General features: G+C 63.1%; 2 protein-coding genes across 2 annotated transcripts; one reads left to right on the top strand and one right to left on the bottom strand.

The window, feature by feature from the left end:
• The first annotated feature begins 6 nt into the window (after positions 1 to 6).
• Positions 7 to 11,268, top strand: CHLRE_07g327750v5 (uncharacterized protein). The gene is made up of 22 exons (XM_043064128.1): positions 7 to 193; positions 287 to 581; positions 998 to 1,155; positions 1,375 to 1,981; positions 2,326 to 2,397; positions 2,901 to 3,080; positions 3,486 to 3,602; positions 3,821 to 3,862; positions 4,019 to 4,108; positions 4,384 to 4,551; positions 4,823 to 4,942; positions 5,244 to 5,310; positions 5,656 to 6,340; positions 6,523 to 6,697; positions 6,916 to 6,972; positions 7,398 to 7,544; positions 7,692 to 7,909; positions 8,166 to 8,259; positions 8,669 to 8,750; positions 8,956 to 9,017; positions 9,305 to 9,529; positions 9,743 to 11,268. Exons 1-22 carry the CDS (start codon positions 30 to 32, stop codon positions 10,061 to 10,063), a joined length of 4,146 nt encoding a protein of 1,381 aa, XP_042922696.1. The 5' UTR covers positions 7 to 29; the 3' UTR covers positions 10,064 to 11,268.
• Positions 11,269 to 11,290: 22 nt separating this feature from the next.
• On the bottom strand, positions 11,291 to 17,646 carry CHLRE_07g327800v5 (uncharacterized protein). Its single transcript, XM_043064129.1, has 16 exons — positions 17,097 to 17,646; positions 16,779 to 16,865; positions 16,497 to 16,572; positions 16,198 to 16,268; positions 15,624 to 15,746; positions 15,300 to 15,459; positions 14,947 to 15,019; positions 14,576 to 14,730; positions 14,200 to 14,318; positions 13,810 to 13,945; positions 13,596 to 13,678; positions 13,217 to 13,327; positions 12,763 to 12,877; positions 12,334 to 12,425; positions 11,900 to 12,107; positions 11,291 to 11,571 (listed from the first exon to the last, which is right to left on the bottom strand). The coding sequence occupies exons 1-16, from the start codon at positions 17,259 to 17,261 to the stop codon at positions 11,456 to 11,458; spliced, it is 1,890 nt and encodes a 629-aa protein (XP_042922697.1). The 5' UTR covers positions 17,262 to 17,646; the 3' UTR covers positions 11,291 to 11,455.
• Positions 17,647 to 19,392: the final 1,746 nt, after the last annotated feature.

Raw genomic sequence — 19,392 nt, forward strand, 5'->3', positions numbered from 1 at the left:
TGTTGCGTCCAGTAGTTGATGCTTGAGCTATGAGTGCCGACTTCGATCGACCCATACAAGGGGAGGCGCTCCTGGACGTTCGCGTTGCGGAGGAATCGGACGGCGCCGTTGACAATACCAGTTCGCCCATTGCACACTTCAATGCTACCTCCTTCGATGAGTCCACCGCGGCGCCCCGCGGTGGAGTCACGAGGTGTGAACTTGGCCAGTAGGAATTCGTGTGGCATGGCATGCGATCCCCTTTCACACCTCGCTTGACGTTCGCCCCCGACTGGACAACAAACAGGGACGCCAACACGCAGAGCGTAAGGCGGCGGGGGGCCGCGACGACATTCCAGTTACCCGTTCGCAGCCCAGCGTCGGTGGGTGTCGGCGAGGGCGTGGACTGGGGCAAGGAGGTCGGTGACCTGCCTATGGAGGACCGGGTAACCTTCAGAGGCGCCCCCGAGCGACAGAACTCCAGTGGCGTGGGCCAGAAGCCCTCTGGCGCGCCTCGCCAGCGGCCGGTCTCCTGCCGCAGCGCCCGGTCGCAGACCTTCCTGGCCGCACAGCCGGTGCAGATTGTGCAGCTGCCGTACAAGGTGCGCCGTGGGCAGTGGGGGATGCGGGCTGAGGGTGGGCCGGTGAGGGTAGCGCCCGAAGGGCCTTGGCGTGGCCTGCGGCCCTGCACCCTGTGACTTGTGGTGTACTGCTGGTAGCCTGGGTGACAGGGCAGTGGGTGACACTGACACGGCACATGCGGACACCGCACGGGGTGACATGTCACTGGGGGACACGTCACTGCTGGTCACTGCGCATGGGGGATGCTGTGGGATTGCTGCATGGGCCCCGAAGTCAGGAGGCGGCGAGCACGGCCGTGCGGCGCCTGCTGCTGCAGCGGCAGCTCAGTGGGGCGGGAGGGGTGTCAGCTGCGGGGAGCGCTGCTGGTATGTGCGTGTGCCGCCTCACCCCCTCGCTGCATTCCGCTCACCGCCGCCTGCTGTGTCGCCTGCTGCAGTGCACCCTGGAGGACCTGAACCGCTACTCCTACTGGTGGCTGCACTGCGAGGAGGCGCGCCCCGCCTGGGCCGACGACTTCCCGCACCTAGCCGCGCTGCGCAACCACGTGCGGCGGGCGCTGCTGGCAGCCAACCTGGAGGTCTGCTTCGTGCGCTGGTGCGTAGACGTGTGTGTGTTGAAAACAACAAAACGAAGGCCAAGTGTGTGTGTGTATGTGTGTGTGGGAGGGGGGGCACGGGGAGGGGGGATGGAGCTATGCGTGTACGCACAGGATCGGGGTTGAATGGTTCTGATTGTACTGTCTCCTTCAGGGCGGTTGAAGTCTTGTGGGTAACGACGGTACCTTGCTTGACACCTTGCGCCAACTGCTTGCAGCTGGCACGCGTTCGAGGCGCCACCGGAGGAGGCCAAACCCAGCCTGGCCAACTGCACACTCGACTTCGGCTCGCCAGTGCTGCCGCCCCGCTCCACGCGCGGCGGTGGCGGCGCCGCCAGCAGCAGCACCGGCGGCAACACGCTGGAGGACGCGGCGCTTCTGACAGAGGCGCGGCGCTGCAACGCCGCCGCGCTGTCGCCTTGGCCGGAGCTGCTCACCGGGAAGTCGCAGGGCGTGTACCGCAAGCGCCAGCTTCTAAAGAAGTTCAGTTACGAGGTCGTTCACGCCTCGCAGCTCCTGCAAGAGCCGGAGGCGGCGGAGGAGCTGGCAGGCTGCCCCAAGGAGGTACTCTCAGAGCTGTGCTTCACCTTTGCCGCCTTCCAGCCAGCGCTGCTGGACGAGGGGCTGGTCAAGGGCAGCCTGTCGCCTCTGGATCCGGATTCTGGCACGCCAGGCATGGATGACGTGATGCGGGTGGTGGAGGACAACCGGGACGAGCACGCGGAGACGGAGTCGCCGCTCATCCTTGCGGAGTTGGCGGCGGAGCTGGCGACGGCGGCGCGGGAGTACCGGCCCGAGCTGCCGGTCACCAGCTGGCTGCTGCAGGTGGGGGCGGGGGCGGGGAGGGGGTGGTGAGGTGTGGGGGTGTGGGAGGGAGTGTGGAGAGGGTGTGAAGCGGCGTGTGGGGGGCGAAGACTGATGCAAGGCAAGGGCAGAAGACTGACCAGGGGAGGGGGCTGACACGCGGCGGGGCCTGACACGGGGGAGGGACCGACAGGGGCGGGGACTGACATGGCGCGGGGACTGTAGAAGGGAAGGCATTGAAAGGAATGGTTCCTTCTATGTATAGTCCGGAGACACGGTCCCTACACTGTTTCGCAAGTGCAGCACGCGTCTCGTGCCCTGATCTCTCTTACCTCTCCCTCATTGCCCCCTCCCCCCCCCTTCAGGCCGCCTGCATGTGCGGGCATGTGGAGCTGGTGGAGAAGCTGCTGGAGCCGGATGAGCTGGACGACGGCGAGGTGCGTGTGTGTGTCTGTGTGTGCGTGTGTGTGCGTGTGTGTGTGTGTGTGTGTGCGTGTGTGTGTGTGCGTGTGTGTGCGTGCGTGTGTGTGTGTGTGTGTGCGTGTGTGTGTGTGCGTGTGTTTGTATATTCCAGCTCAAACTGAACCAAACCAAGCTAAAACGAGCGGAGCATAGGTAGAGGCGTTAGTTGCAAGTGATAATACGTGTGGGATGGTGGCCGAGGCGTCGTGGAGCGCACAGGACAGACAGGGGGGGGTGAGGGGAGGAGAGGAGAGAGTAAGGGGATTGGGGCGGGGTTGCGGTGGAGTGGGCTGCTGGGTGTGTGTGTGATAGATACGAGCCCAAACTATATCGAAGCTAATGCTGGAGGGGGGGGTTAGTCTGCGCCAATCCTGGAGGGTGGGAAGCAGAGTCGACCACACACGGCCTCACCCACCCACCCACCCACCCACCCACCTACCCACCCACCCGCCCGCCCACCCGCCCACTGCCCCCGCAGGTGGGCGGCCTGAGCGACATCGACGCCATGGCCGCCCTGGCCGCGGGCTGGCTGGGCTACAGCGCCTTCCACCCGCTGCAGCCGCGCCGCCCCGCCCAGGCCGCCGACTGGCTGGACCTCAAGAGCAGCCTGGCGCGGGCGGTGCTGACGGCGCACCGTGTGGTGTTGCTGGTGTCGGCGGTGAGGAGAGGGAGAGAGGGGGAGGGGAGAGAGGGGGAGGGGAGAGAGGGGAGGGGCAGGGCTGTAGATACCAGCCCAAACTAAACCAAACTCAATGCAGAGGGAGAGGGAGGGGGTTACATTCATGTAAGCTAAGGGTAGGCAAGCTTGGGGGAACAGCAATCGATACCGACGATGTCCAGCTCCAGAACGTATACCCTCCAAAAGAATGTTCCCGTCCCTTGCCCGAGGGAGGGGGAGAGGGAGAGGGAGAGGACTGTGGGTTGGGTGGGGGACGCGGCGGGGAGTTGGGTGGGACTAGCACGACTCACTGAAGGTTAAGCAGCAGGGTATGACACGGCGTGCGGCTCCTGGTGACACACCCTTGCCCCGTGGCACACTGACTGCGCTGCTGCTGCACCGCAGACGACGCACGATGAGAACTGGTCTCTCAAGGGAGCCAAGCTGGACATGGTGTGGAACCTGATCCGGCAGACGCACCGCCGAGTGATGGTGTGCAAGCCCTTCATCCTGGCGCTCATGGTGAGCGGCGGGGCGGCAGAGCACTGGCGGCGGAGGCAGATGCAAGCAGCTGCTTCATCAGACACGTGCGCATGTGTGACGGCATGCAGCTAGCCTCAGTACTTTTACTGGGACTCTTTGCGCTCGACATGTATGCTGCTGCATGTCTGCCTGCCTGCCCTTATGCCGTCCTGCCTGGCCCTTCTGCCTGCCTACCTGCCTGCCTGTGATGTGTGCAGCACATCATTCTGGAGGCCCAGGAGCAGATCGTGCATGCCAAGGTGCGGCTGTGGTGGGGGCACTTGTTGGTCGGTAGGCTGGGGTCTTCTGTCCAGGGGTCAGGGACAGGGAATGATGAATGGCTCGAGAGGGTGCGCGGATGTGTGCCAGTGCGCACGGCCCGCAACCAACTCCAACGTATTTTGCACCCCGTGCAGTCCCAAGAGCTTGAAAGGCGCGGGAGAGAGCGCCAGGAGCGGCGGCAAGCCAAGATCAACGCCAAGCTGGCCAAGCAGCGAGCTCGTGAGGTGTGTTCGCGCCCTGAGTGCCTCCTTGGGATACGCGGCTTCGCTCCCCCCGCGTGAATCATCACTCACTATTTCTTCGATGGACGGCTATCCCCCTTTGCAATGCGCCACTTTGTGTCATGTTGCAACACTCCCCGGAATCAACAAGCGCCTGGCCCCAATCGGCAGCACGGCTCTTGCCTGCCTTGCGCGCCTGCTGAACAAAAACGGGATGCACGGAAACTGGCTTGCCTGGCGTGTGTGTGCGTGTGTGTTCGTGCCGCGCCTGTGTGCAGGATGGCACGCCGCACACCCTGGCGGAGCACACTGACGAGGAGGGCGGCGTCCATGGCCACGGTCATGGTGATCCGGAGGAGGACGAGGATGATGACGACGACCTGGATGACGACAGCGGTCTGGACAGCGACCAATCGCTGCCCGAGGGCGCGGCGCTGTTCTCCAAGGTGTGCCGGTAGCTGCCGGGTAGCTGCCAGGTAGCCAGACAGCTAGGTAGCTGGTTAGCCAGCCGAGAGCTAGCCGCTGCAGGGTCGCTATCAGGGGCTTCATCACCCAAACGCACGGGCGCGCGCGCCCCTGACACCGACCATCGACGCACCAGCCCCGCCCTGGCTTACCTCCCCTCCCATCTCGCCCCTCCTCCCCTCCTCCCCTCCCCATCTCGCCCCTCCCCTCCTCCCCTCCTCCCCTCCCATCTCTCCCATCTCCCCCCCCCAGCTGCACCAGGTGGCGGTCACCACCTACCACCTGGCCGTGTACGCGGCCAACCAGGCGCTGGTGTTCGACGCGCTGTGCATCCTCAAGGCCGTGGGCGCCTGGCAGGCCGTCACGCCGCAGGTGATTACTTCGCAGGGATCGGCGGGCTTGGCGGGCTCGGATCTAGACGGTTTGGCGCCTTGGGGGCACGCAAGCCCCCAAACCGGAGAGGCCGGAAGCTGGCTGAAATGGGGGCTGGTGGCTGCTGGGGGAAAGCCAGCTGATCCCGGTGTTCAGGGTGGAAAGATGGTCCCCAAATCTCTTGTGATGCCGGCGCCCTCACTTTTTTCACCCTCCCCTACGCCTTCTCTCCTTAACTAATCATGCATAAATGTAACCCCTCCCCTCCCCCCTTGTAACCCCCTTCCCCCCTGCCGCGCAGGTGCTTCTGGACCTGGCGGCCCAGTTCCCGAACATGGCGGAGCAGTTCCTGCGCATGATGGGCCTGGGTAAGCAACAGCGCGGCGGGGGGCGGGGCGAGGGGTGGCGGTGGGGTGAGGGTGTGTGTGTGGGGGGGGGCGGTGGCGGTGGCCGGTGACGGTGGCGGTGGGCGGGGCGGGGCGGGACGGGTGGTTGAGTGGGGCGCCGCAATCGTACGGGGCATGGGGGTAGACGGAGACTCACGAGGTGTGTGCGATGCTGGGCCCCTACCGCGTCTGCGCTGCCTGTCACCGCCTCCGCTGCCGCCATGTACTGCCGCCATGTCACGCCCTGCCGGAACCTGAAAACCCATGCACGCCGTCGCTCCTGAGCGCTCGCCCCGCCACGCCTGCCCTGCCCTCCCCTCCACGCAGAGCACGTGCGGCTGGAGGACAAGGGAGTGCCGTACGAGCTCAGCCGCGGCTTCGCCACCGCCGCCGCCTGCACCGTGGGGGACGACGAACAGCTGGGCGGCACGGGGGCGTCCATGGTGCACTTCGCCATCCGCACCACACACACGCCCAGCTGGATCCAGCTCTTCATGCTGCCCGGCGGCGTGCGCGGCCGCGGCGGCGGTAGTAGGGGCCTGGGCGGCGGCGGCGGCGGTGCCGACGCCAAGCCGGGGCAGCAGGCGGCGGCGGCGGCCGCGGCAGGTGGCGAGGGCGGCAGTGGCGGCTTCCTGGATGTGCGGATGCTGCAGCTCTTGGGGTGGACGCTGGCGGGGTTCGCGTGCCAAGGGCCGGGCAGCTTGTTCCTGGCCTGCATGCTGGCGGTGATCGTCTGGGGCCTGCTGCCGTACATGCTGGCACCGCTGGTGGCGGCGCTGGCGGTGCTGGCGGTGCGGATGTGGCAGCCGCTGCAGAAGGTGCAGGTGCAGGCGGGCAGCGCCAAGGTGCAGCCGGCGGCGGCGGGCGGCGAGGGCGGCCCCGTGGGCCACACCTTCAACCCGCACCACCACCAGTCCATGTCGGCGGCGAGCAGCCGGCAGCAGCAGCTGGTCAAGGGCGCCGCCGCCGCCGCCAGCCAGCAGCTGTCGGGCGGCGGAGCCTACTCCATCAAGTAAGTGCGTGCATGGCGGGAACGCTCTGGTTTTCATGGCTAGGACCGAAGCAAGGCGACCTTCCTTGCGGCTCCTACCTACCGGTGCCGTACGTTGCAAACTGCCTGCGGCACGCACCTTGCACGAATATACATGGCCGCCGCTGACAGCTGCCATTGCTTTCCTGTTCCCACCCGCACAGCTGCCAGCGATTGATGTTTCCGGTGAAGCTCAAGGACTGGAAGACGGTGACGGCGCTGCTGCAGGCGCTGCTGCTGGCGCCGGGCGTGCACCCCAGCGTGTTCGGCACGCCGGTGCTGCGCGCCCTCATCTTGTTCAAGTATAATTATTGCGTCAAATTCTTGATTATGTACCAGGTGCGTGGGGCGCCTGCGCGCGCGCGCGCGCGCGCGCGTGTGTGTGTGTGTGTGTGTGTGTGTGTGTGTGTGCTTCTGTACACGCACCTTATACAAGCGTGACAACGTGTCTGCCGGGCACGTGGGGTTTCTCTGCATCTTTGTACTGCGTGCGTGCGTGTCTTGTGTGCTGATGCCTGATGCCCCACTGCCCTACTCCCCTACTCCCCTACATGCAGTTCCTGCTGCACATGGTTTACATGGGGCTGTTTATCACCTACGCCGTCAGCATTCAGGTGCGTGCGATATTGCGTGCATGCCTGTATGGTGCATTCACATCTGCGTAAGCTCGCTCGCGTAACGTGTGGGGGGCTTGGCTGGCGTACGCCACCCGCTGGCGACAGTACTGCGGCAGCCGTCCGTGCTCAGTGCTCTCACCCCCCACACACGCCCGCGGTGCGCGCGTCTTGATGCCCCAAGCTACGGTACCCAGCTAGGCACTCCTCGCCGAACTCCTAGCCTGCACTCACCCCGCAAACTGTGCGTAACAGCATCGCTCCGCACCACACTAAAACCGCACGATACCACACCACAGCACACCACACCACACCACAGCACACCACACTACACAATACAACACGCAACACAACGCAATACAACACACCACACCACACCACACCACACAGTACCACACACCACACCTCCATGCACGCCGCCGCAGGAGATGGAGCCGGTGGAAGAGCGGACCTCGGGCCTGGGCTCGGGCAGCAGCCAGTGCCACCTGCCGGCTCCCTCCCGGGCCCAGGGCGGTGTGATGGTGGCACTGCTGGTCATCACCGTGGACCACATCATCAAGGAGGTCATCCAGGCAAGCGCGTTTTTTTTGCGGGGTTCGTTTGTGCATTCGACATGCATTTCGTTCGTTCCTTGCTTGCTTGCTCGCACGTCCCTTGCATCCGCGTGTGCGTTGCCAACACACGCAAATAACACACACATGCTGCGTGCACACACACAGGTGCTTAAGTGCGGGCTGCGCGCGGTCACCAACTTCTGGGACATCCTGGATTTCTTCTCCATCGGTCTGGTGCTGGCCATGCTGATCGCCCAGACCACCTGCGCGGCCGGCTTCACGCCCACGCACCTGCGCTGCATGGCGGCGGTGGAGGTGCTGGTGCTGTTCAGCCGCGTGCTCTACTTCGCCATGGCGTCAGACAGCCTCGGCTCCTTCGTGCGGTGCGTGCATGCATGTGTGCGTGCGCCTGTTTGCGTGTATGCGTGTGCGTGTGCGTGTGCGACCAGTGCGTGCGGACGTCACGTGTCACAGGTGTCGCTTGTTGCTTGTCAACACGCATGCCGTTTCGATTGCATTTGGTCTGGCAGTCCTGTATGTGGCGCACGGGATCATGTCGAGACGCCGCGGCTAAGCGCGGCCATCACCCCTCGTCTGCACTCACGCCGCCGTAACTCACTCCCCACGGGCCGCCCGCAGGATGGTGATGGAGACGGTCACGGACCTGTTGCTCTTCTTCGTGTTCCTGCTCTTCATGTTTCTTGGCTTCGTTATCTCGCTGAGGGTGCTGCAGGTAAGTCCGCACCACCGTACCCGGTACTAAATACCGTAAGGTACTAGCCGCGCACGCATGCTGATGACGCTCACGCTCACACACACTCGCGCGCACGCGGCGTCCCACCTCATGGACGCCCCACGCACGAGGCGACCACCTTACACGCACACGCACCCTTGCAGAGCGCGGCACACGACACTTTCACCGCTGCCTGCCCCTGCCTGCCCCTAACTGCTGCTGCCCCTGCTGCCCTGCTGCCTGCCCTGCCCCTGCCTCCGCTGCCGCCTCCTGCCCCTGCTGCCTGCCCTGCCCCTGCCTCCGCTGCCGCCTCCTGCCCCTGCTGCCTGCCCTGCCCCTGCCTCCGCTGCCGCCTCCTGCCCCTGCTGCCTGCCCTGCCCCTTCCTCCGCTGCCGCCTCCTGCCTGCAGGGCTCCGCAGTGTCCACCCAGGAGGTGTTCATCCGGTTGTTCTGTGTGCTGTACGGCGACACCAACTACCTACTGGACCTGGGTGAGGGAGGAGGGATGGCCGCGGCACGGGCGTTCTGCGGGTGTTTGCTTTGGGGCTCTTCGCTCGTTAGTGTCTCGAGACGGTGTGGCGGTTGTTGTATGGGTTGATTGCACAACCGCGGCCGCAGCTCAAACCTACGCCGCCGCCCAAGCACGATAATACAAGCCATTTGGCCGTGTCATGGGTTGTGTGTTCGCGCCTGCAGATGAAAGTCCGGGAGGCGTCAGTGAGGTGGGCCAGGTGATCACCAGCATCTTCATGGTCCTGGTGAGTCCCCCGGGCACGTGTTTGCTTCATGTGCGAGTGGGGCCCAGCATTGCAGGGAAAGAAAGGAAAAGGAGACAGTGTCTACCGGTGCCTGTCCCATTATACAGCCGCAAATAAAAGCGGCAAGAGGGACATGGCAAGGGGAAGGGGAGTACGGTACAAGGCCAAAGGGAGCGGCCGAACGGGAAACACCGAAAGGGAAAGGCTGAATGGGAATTTCGCGCCGCACCCCTTCCACACCGTGCCTCCACACCTACCTACATTCCACTCTCAAACCCACCCTCCAGATCACCATTGTGATGCTGAACCTGCTGATTAGTATCATCGGCGATTCATACGACCGCATCCGCGCTAACGAGAGCTGGGAGTCGCTGCACAACAAGGCACAGCTGGTGGTGGAGGCGGAGTCGCAGGTGCCGGGCCGCATGCTGGACCGGGTGTACGACTGGTGCGTCACCACCACTGGCGCCGAGGTGTCGGGAGATGCGCCCGCGTACATCTACACGATCTCGGTGAGCGAGCGAGCGTGCGTGTCGGGCTTCTTGGAGAGTGCAGGGGCAGGGGTGGCTTGTGTCGCAAGAAGCATAAAGAAACGATGTGGGCGCTCGCCATACGCGCGGTCTGCGAGCGTGGGCGTGACCAGGCGTGGGCTGAAGCACGTGCTCTTGCGTATCTTGCTCGCCTTTGGCTGGGCCCCTATCTGTGTCACACTCTCCCCGCCGCAGCCTGTCTACAACTGGACGCCGCCGGCCAACCTGCCTGGCTCCACTTTCGAGGTGGCGGAGGCGACGGGCGAGGCCGCCGGGGAGGACGAGGAGGACCTGGAGCAGCACTGGCAGGGGCGGCTCAATGACGTGCGGCGCCACGTCAGCACCGCCGGCCGGGAGCAGCGGGTGGCGCTGCAGGCGCTGAAGAAGAAGGTGGAGGGGCTGGAGGGGGCGATGGTGGAGAAGCTGAACAAGCTTCAAGACACGCTGCTGGCCCGGCTGGCCGCCACCACTCCAGGGTCGGTGTACAGCAGGAGCATCAAGGGGAAGTGGATCTAGGTAGCGCCGCACTAACTTAGCGTACGGCATGCTGCATGCACGACTGAATCTAGCAACAGCGCGTGCGGCGCCGCATGCCGTGGTTGGTTTGTGGGCAGCTGGCCGCAAACTGTGTGAGTGACGCGCTTGCGGGCCCTGACAACAAGAGTGTGGATTTGTATGATACGGCCGTATGGTGCGGACTGAGGCAGGCACGGACAGGGGCAATCCTGGGGGGCTTCGCCCCCCCCCCCTGGATCGCTTCGCTCGGGGGGCTCAGCCCAAAAACCCGGATAAAGTTGTGCAGTATGAACAACTGATACGGCCAAGTATACAGTGTTTGATGCGTGCTGGAACAAGCATGGTCGGACATGGCATGCAATGCAGTTTCGTGTGTTGTGAAATTCTGAGCGGGTGACACGGGTCGACAGAGGTGGCTTCCGGTTGCGACGGAGGTGGCTGTTGGACCGCCGCTCTGATGCGCGCTGGCTTCGGGCGTGATATTTTATAGAAGACGGGAAGAGGCGGTAGAGAGCTCGGTGAGCACCGGTAGGAGGGGCGCGTTGCCCTTTTCCTTAGTTTCGATGAAGCGTGACTTTCGACAAGTCCGAATTGATGGGAATTTATGCATCTTATTTATCGGCTGTACCAGGCTGCACAGGGTTACAGGTACTCATCTACAGGAAGGTAGCAAGGCCCATTCCTTTCCTCACAGCAACAGTATGCTGCGCTCACACAACAAGCTTCCACTGGCTGGCGTGTGCCTCCCCCTTGCGAAGTGGACTCATCGAGCTACGTGTCTACGCGTAACAGACTGCACTTCCAATGATGCGTGTAACCTGCCCTGCGGTGATCACTCATCACGCCTCTTGACGCCCAGAGACCGAGAGACGCCTCGAGCCGCACCGCCGTGTGGCGGTGTGCCCCAAGTCATCAGCGCTGCCCTCCATGGCCAGCTCACCCAACTCATCCTGAAGCCACGTCATCATTTCCCACAGCTCTCCGAAGTCTACAATAAATCGGTCACGCACGATTGGCGACAGTGAAGCATAGGGGCGCACGCCGTGTGCGCACGCCCTGCATCAGTATCATTAGCAAACACCCTGCCCATACTGCACAAGTTCAAATTAAGCATCCTGCTGCAAGTACATTGCTATTCGCTCCTGCTTTGAATCGTAAGTGCCATTCCTAATTGCATGCTACAGTGCTACTGCCATACTGCTATATCTACAGCATTCGTGCCTTGGCGCGGCAGGTGAATTGTATGGGTTGTGCTCCGTCCACCGCAGACAACGTGCGTGTGTGTATATATCAGCAGTGCCTTCCAAATGCCACAGTGCGGAGAAGCAGCAGGGTAGCAGCGTTCAGCGCGTTGGAGTACATAATAATGCAATACGGCAGCTTTTGCTTGTTTTAGTGCTTTAGGAAGCGCACGCCCAGGTAGGCGGCGCCGCAGCAGATGGAGATGTAGGCGACCAGGATGCCGGCGCACTGGCCCATGGTCAGATAGTCCAGACCCAGCGCATCGACTGCAGACAGAGGCCGCGGGGAGCAGCGGGGTGCGATGGAAACAGGGAGCAACAGACACAGGCATGGCGTCGCGGCATGCCTCATGAAGCACACACGCCCCGTGCCCATTTAGTGCGCACGCACCCACGGCCCACCCCGGCATTGACACGGCCGCATAACCACAGGCCAGCACGCACGCCCACCACCCACAAGCACAGACAACGCACGCACACATACACACGCACACGCACACGAACACACACACACACACACATATACACACACACATACACGTTCGCTCGCTCGCTCCTCCCCCACACCACGTGCCACACGACAGGCAGGACTCACTGGTCTGCTGGCCGCTGGTGATGGGGCACCTGCCCGCCGCGTCCAGCTGCGCGGGGGTGCACGTCAGCGCCAAGCCGTCCAGCTCGTTGAGGGAGATGCCCACGTACGTGTACTTGACGTACGTCAGCGCGTCCAGCCAGGAAAAGTACGTGGGCAGGTTTCGCGGGCTGAGGTAGAACCCGCCAAACAGACGGCAAACCTCCAGCACCTGCGATCATGTCAAACGCGCATACAGATAGGCCGCCGAGATAGGCCGGTTATTACCAGTTGGTGGCTGCGTTCAGCACGGGGTTCGTGGAGGTAGGATGGAGGTGACAAGCAGGTAGGTCCGGCACGAGGAGGGTGGCCTAAACAGTTAGACTCAGGCACGCCGGCTGGGTCCTGCCTAGCGACACCTCGCGCACACCCCAGCCACCCCAGCCACCCCGATTCACCAGCGGCAGGATGGTCACGGCCATGTCTGTGGTGCGCGCCAGAGCCGACACCGCCAGGGCCAGGGACGTCGCGGCGACGCTGCAAAGGATCACTGTGGAACAAGGGGCGGGGCGCGAGCATGGGAGCACGTGCGCATCACTCTGAATGCCCGTGTGGCCTGCCCCCACCCTAGTGCCGGCCCCAGGCCCTGGAAGTTCCCTCCTGCTCTTTCCCTTTCTTCTTGTCATTAGTTTGTTGGGTCGGTGAAAACACCCCACCCCACCCCCCATCCCCCTTCCCCCCTTCCCCCCTTTTCGTTGGTTTTGATTTAGTTTGGGCTGGTTTTTACAACCCCCCTTCCCCCCTTCCCCCCTTCCCCTTTTCCCCTTCCCCTTCCCCTTCCCCTTCTCCTTGGCCCCGCCCCCGCCCCCGCCCCCGCCCGCACTCACTGAAGCCCATGAAGATGAAGAATTTCGCCGCCACAGGCTGCAGCCCTACCAGGAAGTACACGATGCAGGAGAAGAGGATGGGCGCCGGCAGCTGCGATAGCGCCTCCGCCGTGATCTGTATGCGGCGGCAGGAGCGAAGCAGGGCGGGGCAGGGCATGCGCACACGCACACGTACGTCGATGTTTGTCGGCAGCAGGTGGGCTGCGGGCATGATGTTGTGCGTGGGGTTATAGCGGCGGTCTGGGCCCACGGCGAGCGCTAGTAAGTTTAATTGGCGCATGCCGGCGAGGTGGGTTGCTTGCGTGGAGACCACGCACCCACCCACACCACCACCACCGCCAACACTGCCGCAAGGCTCTGCAAACCTGCAAGGCTGCAAACATGCGAGCCCCCATGTCATGAGCTGCAGTTAGCTGGTGGGCGCGCACCCCGGCACGCAACTGCAGTGCCCCACCTTGGCCAGGAAGTAGGCGGACACGTGGTAGGTGCCGGCCGCGCGCTCCCGCAGGCTGAGCATGCGCTCCGCTGGGAAGCTGTTGATGACAATAAGGGCGCCGAACATACCCTGTGTGCATGTGTGTGTGTGTGTGTGTGTGTGTGTGTGTGTGTGTGTGTGTGTGCACGTGTACGTGCGTGATATCAGTGGTTGATTTGGCGAACGCAAATAAGGCCCGGCGCTGCTGGCACTGCGCATGGGTGACCTCTTGCACCCCGCATCGCCCTCCCCCCCAAATGCACCAGTTGATTGCTTCTGGCCTTCTGCTACTGCAGATCCATACATAACCCCCATGGCTGCTGCATGGGTGGCCTTCGCAGAACGGCTGCACACGCACCTGATTGACGACACAGAAGAACAGCACGGGTTGGCGGCGCACAGCCGACTTCTGGTCCGTGCCAATTTGCAAGAACACAGTGCCTGTCAAGAATCCGCAAAATCCTTCACAAATCAGCGTGCGGGCGCACGTCATAAACGGCCGCCGTTCGCTCAGCCTACAGCCGATGGCAGGGCCCGGACTGCCAAGCCCTGCTTTTCCACCACGCACTCACCCACGAGCACCGCCATAATGACGGTCAGGAACAGAAGCATTAATGTGGTGTTGCGCTTGCGCCACACCTCCTTCAGCGAGCGACGCAGCAGCACACGGAATTGCTTGTGCCACGGCGTGCTGTCCCGCGGCAGCACCTGCATGCAGCAGGATGCAGCAGAACCAGCAGGACACGCAGCGCAGAGCTGAGTGGCCATGCTCTTCATGAGGGGAAGTCCAACAGGGCATGGTCAGATTTGGCGGGTGCAGCACGATGCGTGCGGCGGCGGGCCTGCGAGGCGACCTGCCTGACCAGCTAGCTACTGGAGACACGCACGCGGCACATGCGCCGCTTGCACGAGCCACTACACGTACGCACGTACGTCCTACACGCGCGCACGCGCGCACGCACCAGGGGCCGCGGGTTATCCAGCAGGTGCTGCACCGGCGGCGGCTGGTAGTGCCTCTTCAGGCTCTCCTCCTTAGCTGTCAGAGACTCGACTGAGTCGTTGAGGTTGGGCGTGATCACGTCTGCGCCGGCGCAGTGCGACCACGCAGGCAGGCTCAATACGCTATATGTACACACGCAACCGGCGGCACCCCGTGCAACCGGGGGCATACCGGGTTCGAACGGGGATCCCTCGTGTAAGCCCGGCCACATGGGTGCACTTGAACTAACGCGCGCGTGTCGCACGCACAACTGCACACCGCCAAGACCCAGCGAGCCACGAAGAAGTCCGGTTTTGTAATCAATTGCAGCAAGTGAGTGCGTGCGCCGCTTGACGTACCCAGGAAGTGGTTGGCGGGGTTCTCGTGTGCGGGGCAGGGGAAGCCAGAGCGGTCGAAGAAGTCCAGTGCGTCCTGGGCCGGGCCCTGGTACACGATGGTGCCGCGGTTGAGCAGCAGCAGCTGGTCAAACAGGTGGAAGATCTTGGCCTGGGGCCTGCATGCGGGTTGGTTTATTGTTGTCAGGTAGGCGGGCGGGGTCACTCAAATCACTCCTCGCGGTCGGGGAGCGGTTGGGACAGGCAGGCAGGAGGAGGAAGAGGCAGGTGAACGTAATAGGAAGCGAGCCGTGGGTGAGCGAGTGGGTGGGTGAGTGTGGGACGGCACAGCAGGGAACAGGGCGCACACACGTAAGGAAGCCTCTGCGGCTTACTGGTGGATGGTAGTGACGACGGTGCAGGTGCGGGTCATGGCCAGGCGGCGCAGCAGGCGGCACAGCGACAGAGCTGCAGAGAGGCGAGCATGCAGGCAGGCAAGCAGAACGGCAGCACGTGGTGATGCTGCAAACAAGCAGGCGGGTCGCCACAACCTGGGTCGTCTGACTATGACTTAGATGGATACATAACTGCACTAGGACGCACGTGCGCGCAGCAGGTGTACGCACATCATTACACGTGTACAGTAGCAGCAGGCCACTTTCACGCCACGCCATGCTTTCGCCACTCATCATCTGCTCCATCCCTTGCCATTTATCACACGCTTTCGCAACGCTTACGCCACATGCACCTGTGACGCTGTCCAGGCCGGAGGTGGGCTCATCCAGGAACAGCAACTTGGGCCGCGTCAGCAACTCCATGGCCACACACAGGCGCTTGCGCTCGCCGCCGCTGATGCCCTTCTTCATGGGGCTGCCCACGATGACGTTACGCACGTGCGCCAGCCCCACCTGCATGAGATAAATTACATGCGGGATACTGTAACCCCATAAGGTACGGTATGAGCAGACCGGATGCATTCACACGGCTGACGCACAACCTAGCACGCATGGGGGATAACCGCCTTAGTACCTAGTGTATGGCCTACCCACAGCCCCAGGACCCAGGCAGTCACCTGCTCCATCACCGTTTGCACGCGCTCCTGGCGCTCCTCGGGGGTGGTGGTGCGCGGCAGACGCAGCTCGGCCGTGTAGCGCAGCGTCTCCTCCACCGTCAGGTGCGCGTTCAGCAAGTCGTCCTGCCAGATAGACGGAGCGAGCCAAGCGCGCGTACGTGCGGGCCAGGTGCGCGGTCATTGCAAACCGCCGGTAGAGAGCGGGGGGAGGAGGCACGTGCGGGGCAGCACGGCCGCACGGGGCAGCCACACACAGGGGAATGCAAGGGCGGGGCAAGGCGGGGTAAGGGCGGGGCAAGGGCGGGGCAAGGGCGGGGCGGGTTGGGGCAAGGCGGGGCAAGCACGGGGCCAGGCGGGGCGGCGGGGTGGGGCAGGGCGGGGCGGCAAGCAAGGCGAAGTGCATGCGGGGCAAGGCGGCGGGGCATGACCACTGCTGCGGTCTTGTAACAGCTGTTGGATGCCCACTGTGTCTCTCTCGTGGACGTGACGGGGGTTGTAAGGCAACTGCGGGACCACCAGCAGTAGCAGGGTAAAGGGGAAGGGCATGCACAAGCCGCGAATACAGGACACCTACCTGCATCACGTAGCCCGACACCTTTTTCAGCTCGGCGTGGCTGTAGTTCTGGCCGTTCAGCTTCAGCTCGCCTGCATTTATACACGCAAACGAACGATGCCAGCATCAGCACCAAGGCAGTACCCGGGAATCAGCCCGAACCATCGGTGCAAGATAAACCCTTCACAGCCTAGAGGCAGCAGGCGTGGTGGTTGGTTTCATTCGACGTGCAATCAACCACCATGGGTGGTTGGTTTCATTCGACGTGCAATCAACCACCAGGTGGTTGATTGGCCCATCATGCATCACCAGGCGCTCACCCTCCAGTTTCACGCCATGATCTAGACGGCAGGCCAGAGCATTGAGCAACGTGGACTTGCCGGACCCAGACGGACCCTGTGGGACAGACACCAATATTGTTGGCATGTGCGGGGGTAGAATCAAAGCAGCAGACTGTGTAATAATCGATGACCCAGGTGCACGCAGTGAACAGCTCGCTACCACTGCTGCATCGCATGCACGTCGTCGTACAAGTGCACCCTAGCTGCGCGCTGCATACGCATACAAATGACATTTATGATGAAGCGTCTTTACGAGCGCACCATGATTGCGTAGAAACCGTCTGTGATGGCACCCGCGACATTGGAGAGCAGCGCGCGCTGCGTCTTGCGGCTGGTCACGGTCAGGCCCTGCATGCGTTCCAATGTTAGTTGCACAGACGTCGCTCTGAATCCACACCAGGACTACACCTCCGCGGCGCAAGTGGCTGCGTAAGTACCGCATGGGGCGACACGCCATCTGGGTCGCGCCGAGGGCGGCGCAGCTTCCGCCGCGGAGTGCACTGGTTGCCGAGCGAGGGCTACGCGAGGGTGTGGCGGCACCTGCCACGCACCGTCCGATCGGCGGCAGCGCCCTCTTACCTTCCACGCCAGGTCCACCGGGTGTGGCTCGCCAATGCTTCCAGCAATTGTCGCGTTGCGTTCGGCGCCATTGTTCTCGGGTGCTTCGCCGGCTCTGTTGGACTGGGCGCCGATGGGGGATTCCTCGGGTAGCCCGGGCAGCTCGACCTCCACAGCGACGTGCATCACCTCTAAGTGCGCTCCAAATCACAGCGCGCGCCTGAACAGGGTGCTCAAGGGAGTCTGCGTGCGAAAATCAATCAAGGCGCAGAGCGCCGACCCTCCTGAGTCAGTTAGCAACTTTGCTTTCAGACGGTTAGACCAGTCCTATGTGAAGGGCCGAGATAAGTATTGCTAGAGGGGCAGAATACGCTGGAAGCGCCTCTCCAATCAGCAAACGGGCCCTCAGAGGGGACATGTGACAGCGAAAAACCGCTTTGTATTTTGTAGCTGCAAGAGCTGGCCCAAACGCCCCGCAAAATGGCAGAAAGCTTGTATAATGATTTTAAATACGAATACACACAGGCCAGGAACCACTGGCCTGCCTCAAAACCAGAAGTTGGAACTTCCCAATTGTGCATGGACCGGGAACCCGGGGGTTAACTTCAGTTTTGGGCACCGTCCAAGAACTGCACAATCTTTGGACCCATATTTGAAGATTGCAGACTTGTCGGACCGTGAATTAAACCTTACCTACCCCCCACAATTAGCCGCCTGTCGTGTCAGATTCATGGTCCGCCCAGGTCATCCACTGCCGTACAGCCCTTCCCGTGCGCGTGGGGGTCCCCGCCGCCTAAACGGTTCCCCCTGCTTTCATCCACGCTCCTTATCCCTTTGTAAACATTAGTGACTTCCTGGCCGAATGGCAGGGCAATCAGCGCTCGCCTGTCGTGCGAACGGGCGGGTTTTGGCGATCCAGCCAGTGTGCCCGCCAGACCCGATGGACCCGAAGTGCACAGGAGTGACCCTGAGTATGCTATTTAGGTAAATAATGTTACCCAGGTCAAAATGATAGGGTCTGCCAACCGGCGACCGGGGCTCACCGCTGCGAGCCGGGCAGGTCCAGCGCCCAGGCTCCAAGGCACGGAAGCGGCACATGCCCCACCGCCGCAGTCACACGCCCCTAAGGCCCCCCACGCGAAGCCTCCATGCCTCCGCACACGCCTTGTATGCCCCGCCCCCTCGCGCATCCCCCTGCGTCCTGCCATGCTTATGCAGTGTATCATGGAGAGGGGCATCACCCCTTCGGCCAATCTCACCCTGGGCGCGACTGAGGATGCGCTGCGTGTGCACCGTGGGCGACGGTGGGCGGTGAGCCGAGCGCATGGGTGCACGTCGGCGGCTCTAGGCTACCCAGAGCCACCAGCACCGCAATGCACAGACTCTATGTCGGGCATTTACGCCATGGCGGCATGCACAGTCAGCCGCGGCAGCACCTGCCAGCTCCGGGCGCAGTGTGTGGCCTTGCGCGAACCCCTGGGCTGGGCTCCGCCTAGGGGGCGTCCGTGTGCGAGCTTCCTTGCCGAGGTGTGGTGCTGCAGACTGGTATTCATGTATTCAGAGGCTACTGGAGGGCTGGGGGCGGGAGTGGGATGCAGCAGAGGGGCGTGGCGGCCCCAGGAAGTGCACGCAGGGCACGGCCAGGGCACCGTGGTCGGGCCCGACCTGGCACACGTTTGTGGGCGTGCTGGTAAACGCTGCGAGAAATCGAATATACATATGAGCATGTAATCAATCACATGCACTGGGCGAGCTGCATTTACTCATGCTTCAGGAGTTGTTTTCGCAATTCTCGCGCGGCCGGCCCCGTCGCGAGCCGCCGAGGGTCTGCCCAAAAGTCGCCACTTTCCTGGCGTCGGTTCCTTCATTTGCCTATTAGCATATAGTTGGGCCCAAACGAACGCAAACAAACCACCTTGAAGTCGGGGTAGTCCAAAGCCTAACGAAATGCCGACCCGACGAACATGTCGGCATGCCCACCCACGCGCCACGCATGCGCCCCGTGCCCGGCCATTGAGCTCCTAGCACACCTGCATGGACGCACATATGGAGCACGCAGGCGCGGGCATTTGTGCAGCGGCCGCGCGGGCGCTGGAGCCGTCCGTGGGCTGTTCAGCGTGCAGGGTGGCCGGGCGCCCGGCCACCGTGTGGCCCAACCGGGTTGGTTCCTGGCAGCCTGAGAGCTGCCCAAGCATGCCACATATTGGGGCTCACCGCTGCGAGCCGGGCAGGTCCAGCGCCCAGGCTCCAAGGCACGAAAGCGATACATGCCCCAGCGCCGCAGTCACCCGCCCCCATGGCCCCCACGCGAAGCCTC

This window comes from Chlamydomonas reinhardtii, chromosome 7, assembly GCF_000002595.2.
Source record: "Chlamydomonas reinhardtii strain CC-503 cw92 mt+ chromosome 7, whole genome shotgun sequence".
NCBI classification, from domain to species: domain Eukaryota; kingdom Viridiplantae; phylum Chlorophyta; class Chlorophyceae; order Chlamydomonadales; family Chlamydomonadaceae; genus Chlamydomonas; species Chlamydomonas reinhardtii.